General features: G+C 37.3%; 1 protein-coding gene across 1 annotated transcript in view; it reads right to left on the bottom strand.

The window, feature by feature from the left end:
• Positions 1-634: 634 nt before the first annotated feature.
• The window catches only part of Afm (afamin), a 27,849-nt gene continuing 18,924 nt past the window's right edge, over positions 635-9,559 (bottom strand). The window contains 8 exon segments of the mRNA XM_013020086.1: positions 635-833; positions 1,708-1,931; positions 2,711-2,732; positions 2,734-2,823; positions 3,804-3,901; positions 6,625-6,752; positions 8,883-8,971; positions 8,973-9,094. Of these exon segments, the coding sequence (XP_012875540.1) occupies positions 635-833; positions 1,708-1,931; positions 2,711-2,732; positions 2,734-2,823; positions 3,804-3,901; positions 6,625-6,752; positions 8,883-8,971; positions 8,973-9,094 (972 nt within the window).

The raw sequence follows: 9,559 nt of genomic DNA, 5'->3' as shown, positions 1-9,559 counted from the left end.
TGCATGGGATAGATGAGCGTGCATGAAGTACATGAGTTTGCATGAGTGGTGAGTGAGTTTTAGAGTGGAACGTGCGTTGCTTGGAAAGAGACAATGAGAAAGGAAATTGCAAAACAGTTTCTGCTCCTCCCTTAGGGCCCTGTGTTGGGGCTGATATATATATATATATAGGCCGTAGGTTTACCTCACAGGAAGTTGCTATAGCCTCCATAGCCATTGCGGGGGGGGGGGGGGAGCAAGTAGAAGACATATTCTCCCTCTTCTCTTCTTTACCTTCTACTTCCTCCTGGATCCTCAATGGAGGGAAGCTGGGAAGGCCTAGGAAGGTGGGACAGCCACCTCTGAAGGACTTCCTTTCCTGAAACCCTTGCACTTTCCCTTGGAGCTGGCTTTGAGAGTCACTTTGACTCTGTTTCATTAGGACCATAAGTCATTAAAAACACAAGGATAAGGACCAATGGTATGATTCAACGTGACTCATCCATCCTTATTTCCAGATGATTCAGTTTAAGTTACATGGCAAAGCTACAGGGATGAGAGCCTAGTGTTTCCATACAGCCCTGTTATCATGGTGGAGGTGGTACCCAATTCATCACTGGTATGTCTGCCTCTCACTTGTGCAGCGATTGTGCTCTCAAACACAGGAGGCAGGCAGGTTCCCAATGGGGGCACTTTTGACTAGGAGCACCAGTTGAATTTCAGTGGACATATCATCCCTCTTTACTGAAACAGGCTTTGGGATCCTGTGTCTCGTGTTAATGGAGGTCATAAACAAAGACCTCAGCTTCTCCTGGGTGAGTGCAGGTTTCCACTTCACTAAGTCAATAAGAAACCTAAGGCTCGGAGATACCAAACATAGTTAGTGAATGGTTTCTTTGTGAAAGTGCTCTTCTCCAAAATGTTCGTTATAGAAACATTTCTTAAGGTCTTGGAAAGGGTGAGTATAAAGTAGTCCATTTATTCCCCAACCTCCTTTCTGAGTAGCTGAATGCTGCTTCTACTGCACTTGTTATAGCCATATCTAAACCCAAAAATGAAAGTCTCCTTTCTTGACATTAAAGTATTCCTTGAAAAAAAAAACCCTAAAATTTCCATCCTTATACACCTTTCCATTTCTGAAATAATGGGATACTCAGGACAAACATCCATTTTATTATTCTCTCAAGAAAATCCATTGTGGGGCTGGGAAGGTGGCTCAGTGGTAGAGCGCTTGCCTTCCATGCATGAGGCCCTGGGTTCGATTCCTCAGCACCACATAAGCAAAAAGAAAAAGAAAGCCAGAAGTGGCATTGTGGCTCAAGTGGTAGAGCGCTAGCCTGGAGCTGAAGAGCTGAGGGACAGCACCCAGGCCCAGAGGTCAGGCCCCATGACAAGACCCAAAAAGAAAAAAAAAAAGAAAAAGAAAATCCAATGTGTTTTGACTCTGTCCAGGAGCCTTTTTGTTTGATGGCCTAACTCACCTTTTTAAATCAGTCTGACTGGGCACTACAAGTAGATTTGCCTTTAGCCTGGCAAAGACAAGCAGTGCTTTTTTTTATGAACAACAATATATATGCAACTATGATTTTGTGAATAGGGCAGCAGACAATTTGATAGAAGGAACAGGATCAGGACAACAAAACACAAATCTGTAATAACAGGCCTTCTCTTGATGCATTTTATGTCTTCAGGCTGAAGAAAGGAAGGAGAGGAAGAAACTATTCATACCTGTTTTTCATGCTCTGAAGTTCCTCATTCTGAGTCATACACCACTCATCATGGAAAGCAAATGAATCTTCAGAGACTAGTGGAGGCACATACATTTTATCGGCTTCTAAACCCCCAAAACAGTGCCTTCGAAAGGCAAAGTTTGCTTTACAACAGTGGTCCAGAGCTGGATTGATGGTTTGGTTTTCATTTATCCCACATAGTTCTCCAAGGACTGGGTCTGCCTATACCAATGAGAAACAGAACTCAGATGAATTGTTTTTTACTTAGGTTTTTGAAAAGTATTAGATGGATAGTTAGATTGTCCTAAGATGTACTCACAGTACTGCACAACGTACAAAGAAATAAAAGGGCAAGGTCCTAAAACGGAAGTACAACATAATTTAACCTACAGAAATTTGAAGGGCTAGAGAATTATTTCTGGGTATCCAGTACACAAAATTATAATTGTGAGCAGAGAGCTGCAAATATCCAACTCTAAGTAGCCAACAAACACCTTGGTCTTAAGGTACATTTCTCTCCTAGGACTCTCTACCAACTTCTCCCCTCCTTAAAAAAAAAAAACACTACACTGGGAATCACAATTCTCTTACTGAGTTTCCACTCTTAGGGAAAGAAGGAAATTTTATAACACTTTAACATACTTAAGAGTATGAGTTTCTAATTTAGGGATACAGCTCAGTGGTAGGGTGCCACTTATAATGCACAAAAATTACCACAAAATACACAGAAAGGTTTCCATTCTCATTCTGAAAAAATGACCATGATTTCTAAGTCATTTCACATAACAAATCAATTCTAATGTAGAGAAGACATAAAAAAAAGATAACTTAGAGAATCCTTAAAAGTATTTAGGACATTCTCTTTTGCTTCTTAGTATTTTTATACCACGAGCCAAAAGGCAAACCACAATCCTGGTTTGACAATACTGAAAGCAATGATGAGAGAAAGGTGGATAATCACTGTAAGTCTATGAGTTGTCAGGTCTGTGATCCATACTCACCCAATTAGCAACACAGGCAAATGCTTAGTGTGCAGCAGGTAGTCTATCTTGCAAGGTAGACCAGTTGCTCAGTTGGGAGCTGGGGGGCTATCTTTGTGAGTTTGATAATGGAGCTGAAAAAAAAGGCTTCTATTTGCTTCTAACAAAAGTAGACACTCATTTTCCGCTGAAACCAGAACCTTTCAAGGCTAGGGAGTGTTGACTTAAGTGCAGATGTGAACCTTGGCTCTCATAAAACAGTAGAGAAATGCCTCTTTATTTTCCTGTATCCTATCTCTTATAGCTGTATAGTTTCATTTTGTTTTAATGCATAGTGACTCTCATAAGCTTTTAGGTTTTCCTGTCTTGTCTTATCATGAATATAGAAACTCCTCGGCAACACACATCTTGACGTTTCAAGTAAAATTCTACTTGGCTGATATCTTTTATGTAGATGGTAAATAATTTAAAGAGACAACTTAATAGATTTATGTTGCAAATGAGGTGAAATGACAAGATCATAAATGGATGTAAAATGAGGTTGAATTCTCAGCTAACCATAGGTTGCAGAAATAGTGAAATGTGTTTTTAAACTGTGTATTATTTTGATTTTAAAAATATTTAATTCAACAAATATTACTGCAGGATGACAATTAAGAAAATCTAAATTATTTGCATCTTATTAATGATGCTCATAAGAACTCTAAAAGAATAAATAGTACAGGTAAGCAAATTCCGAGTTATTTCTATTAATTCAGATAATATGGACCAAAATCCAGGTAGAACATCTCTTTCCCTGGAAACAATAACAACTTGTTACAATACTCCCAAAAGAGAGCAGAACCTAGAAGTCTTGGCTTAGCAGAAAGCCACATTCAAATGAAAACTAACGCTTTACAGAATTGATTTGTCCATTACTTGGTATTTCTTTCATTTCTAGCTTCATTTCTGTTGAAGGATTCATGTAACATCTGAATGGTCATGAATCTTGACTTTGGGGTCTTTATTCCTTTGCAGAGCTAATGAATTATCTGCAACTAAAAGACTTTTTAAATCTTTGAGCAATTATGTTATACTGGTAACAAATGTTAGCTAGATTGTGCACTCAACCTACTGGCATTTCAAGCCTTCCTCCCCCACATTCCAGAAAAGTTCACATTCTTCATGTACCATCTTGAGGCTTTTCTCAGTTTCCTTATGGAATTTGTCTTTCTGAAAATTAACAACAATCATTTTTTCAAATTATTCACCTAAAATTTAGTCAGAAGCTTTATATCAAATTGTCAAACAACTTTTTTTGCCAGTCCTGGGGCTTGAACTCAGGGCCTGGGCACTGTCCCAGTGCTTCTTTTGCTCAAGGCTAGCACTCTACCACTTGAGCCACAGCACCACTTCCAGCTTTTTCTGTTTATGTGGTGCTGAGGAATCGAACCCAGGGCCTCAGGCATGGTAAGCAAGCACTCTACCAGTAAGCCATATTCCCAGCCCTCAAACAACTTTTTTTATAGAGTGTTTCAAACTCTTGTTATAATATATATTACTCACTATATTGAGAGCACTATTATATATGTATCAAGATTTGGAGTTCTCCATTAGCAAATACCTTGTACACTTTCTTAGAACTTTAAGAATTACAAGATACAATTCAAATTTTATGTTGATATTGACTCAATTGGTCAAAGTGGTTGTTAGCTCCATTTTTAAGTAAAGAAAATTGGACCTTGTGAAATTGATTTTCCTAGAATGATCCAACTAATAAGTATTAATACAGAACATTTTAAATCATGTTTTCTTAGTTTTATATATTTTAGATTTGGAACTGAAAATTCTCCAGTAGTTATTTTCAAGTATTTGATGGATTCTCCACCATGGAATAATGTTGACCATCTCCTGAATTATCACCACAGAATTTTAAACCAATAAATAGATACTGTGAGACAAATTGTGTCTCCTTATAAAAAGAGCATTTTCTAGAACAAGGTTAGTTAAATATGAGAAATAGACAGTTTTCTAAGGGAGAATGACAGAGAAAGGATGAAAAACCCATCTAATTTCATTGCTCAAATTTGAAAGAGTACAAACTGGCTTTTATAGCAAGTTGAAGAAAGATTAAAAATAAATAAAAACTAGCACATAACAAAGGCATGAGAAATAAATTTAAAATACTTGTCTATAAATATGAGTACGTGAGTTGGGATAAAAAACAATTTCAACAAGAAAATAAGTAACAAACATGAACACATTTCTCATGGGAAGTTTACATTTATAAAAATTTTTTTACAAATTTATAAATCATATGAGAAAAACTAATGCAGTCTTTTAAATCAAATCAGCATTTACTTAACACAGCCATCATTATTACATATAAATGTAACAAAGCTAATTTCTAAGTACAGAGTTGACAAAGATGAGTAGAAATGAGTATGCTTGAGCAGTTATGGAGTGAATACTGGCAAAGCCTTTCTGTAATGTGACTTGAAAATTTGTGTCAAATGATGTTTTAAATGTCCTTATATTTTGTGTCTTTGTTTTTGTTTGGGTTTCATTTTGTCAGTCATAGGGCTTAGACTCAAGACCTGAGCACTGGCTCTGAGCTTTTTTGCTCAAGCCTGGTACACTAACACTTTGAGCCACAGTGCCACTTCCAGTTTTCTGGTGGTTCACTGAAGATAAGAGTCTCATGGACTTTCCTGCCTGGGCTGACTTTGAACCTCAATCCTCAGATCTCAGCCGCCAGAGCAGTTAGGATTACAAGTGTGAGCCACTTGCACCAGCTAAATGTCCTTGTAGTTTAGCTCAATGATTGCATTTCTGGTAATTATCTTAAAACAGTATTTATAAATATTAATAAAAATATGTAGAAGGAAAAACTCATCTCCAAAACATTTATAAAATAACATTTTAAGCAAACATAGTTGGAGGGCGGTTAGCAAAATTACTTTATAATGATGCATGACCATTCACTAAAATGAAATATATTTTGAAGTTTCTTTTATAACATGGAAAGTTTTCTAGGAGAGCCAAAGAGGAGATTCTCTCTAGAACTTCCACAACCCTTCTAGCACCTTGAAGTTAGTCTCATAAGACTCATTTCAGACTAAAGGCTTCCTGGGAAAGAATGTATTTCTGTTGGTTTATGCTCCTGTGTCCATGTAGGGAACTGATATAGCACCATTATAACAAACATAATGGGTTTTCTAGTATTTTAAATTTTAAAAAGCAAGCTTAAGCATTTTCTAAGAAGTATTATTCCAATCTTAACTTTACGTGTGTGTGCGTGCGCGCACGCGCGCTAGTATTGGGACTTAAACTCAATGCCTCAGCTATGCCTTAGCGTTTTTACTCAAGGCTGGTGCTCTACCACTTGAGTCATGTCTCTACTTCCAGCTTTTTGCTGATCAGTTAATTGGCAATTTGGCTGTCCAGGCTTGCTTTGAACCTCAACCTCCTGAATAGCAAGGCCAATTTTGTTTTAAAACATACATGTGTAAAGGTTTCTTTTTAATAAAATCAAAATTTCTTTCTGTGGTTTTCTTTGCAATTTTTGGTACTTTCCTAATCATTTACAATAATCAGTTATCACTTTTGCAGTCGTACCAAGATCCAATATGGACCCAAAAAATGAAGTACAGAGACACTGATCAAAGGTGGAAAATGTTTCATGGGAGGAGGTTTTCCAATCAACCCATTGAATCGGTAGTTCGAAACATGACGCCTTAAGCCATGGGTGGTTCAGACATTACACATGAGCCAAACTGGCCAGGTTGGCCTTCCCCAATGAGCATCTCCCACTGAGTCATCTAAAGTAGACTCAGGTTGGTTGAGCACATTTTCTACGCTTTTGACTAGAGGAAAACTTCTCTAGTGATTCTTCGGTGGTGTATTATTGTTGCTCTTTTTCTATTTCCCAAATCTACAATGATGGAATCTCCCACATCACGAAGACAATCTGGAGGGTTTTCTCTGTTGTAGCAGTCTCCCAAGGTATCCTCATACATTCCAGTGATCTGTAGAAGTGTTGATGCAGACAGGTCTGGATGTCTCTTTGAGTTTTTATAAATACCTGAGATCAGTAAAATATTTAGTAATTTAGAACTTGGAAAAAGAGCAAAACATTTGGCCCCAGTTAACCTCTCTTTGCTTATTTCATCACATATAAAATGGAAATGACAGAAGTATACTAACTAAGATAGAAGTATACTAACTAAGGTTGTTTGGTAAACCAAATTTGTTAGTAGAAGAGAACTTAAAATTTAGTGAATGTTTCCTAGGTTCTGGTGGATCATGCCTGTAATCCTAGCTACTAAGGAGGTTGATATCTGAGGATGGCATTTTGAAGCCTACCCAGGCCAAAAAAAGAAAAAACAAGTGTGTGAGACTCTTTTTTCCAATAAACTACCAAAATCCAGAAGTGGAGCTGTGGCTTACGTGGTAGAACACTAGCCTAGCCTTGAGCAAAAGAAGCACAGAGACAGTACCCAGATACCAAGTTCAAGTCCCAGAACTGATAGGCCTGAGTTCAATCCCCAGGACCAACACACACACACACACACACACACACACACACAATTAATAAGCATTCAATAAACAGCTATTATTACATCCTCCATTTTCAAGGTGGACCTCCTTTCAGAATTCCAGGTTCACATAATCTGAATGTTAACCAGAGAGTTCCCAATTGTTTTCTGGAAGTCTCAATTACGTGATGGGCATCTGAAATCGCTGTGCTCAGATGCTAAACATACTATCTTTCTCACAAATTCTATTTCTTCACCTGTATTTTCCAACTCTTTGATGGGGAAACCACCTAGTTTATCACCCAAGACAGACTGAGATACGTTCTACTTAAAGTACCTTAAAACATGAGTGACTTCCCTTTCTTATTCTTCAATGAAATTCTTCAGTGGAATTTCATTACTTGCCTCACCTCTCACTTCCTTCACCCTCCACTTCAGATCCCCTGCTCGCAGCTATGTACACACCAACAACTTTTATACTTTGGTCCATTCTGTATGCTCTATGTCTATATATATTGCCCATATTTCTTCAACTGCTTTCAACTACCAAAATATCTTCACCTCTCTATTGAGCCAGAGTCTCCAGATACAACTGTGCATAGTCTTCCCCCCTCCTCATATCCCTGAGCACCTAGTGTCATCACAATTAAAAGGACAATTCCTTTTTGCATTTATTCAATTATAAGTCTCCCTTTCCCCATGGCATTCCCTATAGAGAAAGGCTTTCTGGAAATATAAATACAGGAAAGCTCTTGGATTATTTCCTTACCCATAACTTTGAATAAATGTTCTTATATGAATTTTAGACATGATAAAATACAGCACAAAAAGTGTAACGTCCCAGTGCATGCACCAGGACTCCGATTTAGTTCTTGTTCCCAGTCCACTCACCTTTCTCTTAACAGATGGGACGGAGCATAGCAGGGCAATTTCATTAAGTCTGACATCCTGAGAGCAAAACTTTACCCTGCCAGTGTGTGTGTGTGTGTGTGTGTGTGTGTGTGTGTGTGTGTGTGTGTGTGCTGGTAACAGGGCTTGAACTCAGTGCCTGGGTTCTGTCCCACAGCTTTTCTTGTTTTGTTCAAGGCAAATACTCTTCCATTTGAGGCACAACTTCACATCTTTGATTTATTTACAATAACTTACAATTTAATTTAAAATTCAAATAATATAGTTAAAATTATAATTTATAAAATATTTTTATTTTTATTTTTTCAGTTGTAGGGCTTGAACTTGGGGTCTGGGTGCTGTCTCTGAGCTCTTTTGCTCAAGGCTTTTGCTCTGCCACTTTGAGCCATAGCTCTACATTCAGTTTTCAGGTGGTTAGTTGGAGATGTGATTCTCAAGAAATTTCCTGCCTGAGCTGGCTTCAAAACTTGATCCTCAGATCTCAGCCTCCTGAGTAGCTAGGATTACAGCATGAGCCACCAGCACCTGACTTAATCTATAAAATATTTAACTAGTTACCTGTCACAAATCAAGTACTCCAATAAAAGATAGCCATTACAGTAACACAGATACTTTTGTCTTAAAATCATATCAAAACTCTGTAGTCAACAGCCATTTACCCAGGTGAATTAAATCGTTCATTTTCTTATTACCCAAAAGAGTCAAAAAAGAGTAAATCTAATAGATTTTTCCCACTAATTGCCTTGTATATATCAACAAAGAGTTACATTACTCAGCAAAGAAGCTGTCTGGGTAAGTATCTTTTTCTTGACACACATTTTCACTGCCAGTGTATTTTGATTTTCCAAGAGAAATACTCTGGCATATCATCTTTGTTGGAATTAATTATACATTCTTCACACTCTAGTATATCCTTTTCACAGCATTTTTTGATTTTGCTGGAGATGGAATCTTGTTCTGAACATATATAACGATAAACCTGGTTCCACATCAAGTAAGAATGAGAAATTATTTTCAAATTTTCTTAAGAATTTACCTTCATAAAGAAATGGGTTCATAAAAAAGCAACCATGAGTATACACATGTAAGCTTTTTACCCATGAGGATTTAAGGTAATATAATCATTAAAAAATAGACTTGATTATAGCCCAGGCTCATCTGGGCATAAAGTGGAGCCCTATCTAGAAAATAACCAGTATAAAATGGTGCTGGGGGCATGGCTCAAGTGGTAGAACTCTTGCTTAGTAAGTACAGAGCTTTGAATGTAATCCACAGTAGTATAAAAAATAACTGACTAGTAATAATGATAATAATAATAATAATAAATAGTAAATGCTGATAAGGATAAAGAGGAAAAAGAATTCTTTTTTATTGTGAAAATACTGTGAAAAGGGGTTACAATTACATGGGCAAGATAATGAATGCATTTCTTATCAAGCATTGT

This window comes from Dipodomys ordii, unplaced genomic scaffold, assembly GCF_000151885.1.
Source record: "Dipodomys ordii isolate 6190 unplaced genomic scaffold, Dord_2.0 Scaffold49, whole genome shotgun sequence".
Taxonomy (NCBI): Eukaryota; Metazoa; Chordata; class Mammalia; order Rodentia; family Heteromyidae; genus Dipodomys; species Dipodomys ordii.
The sequence above is the reverse complement of the archived record's forward strand: the minus strand, read 5'-3'. Positions and strand labels throughout refer to the sequence as shown.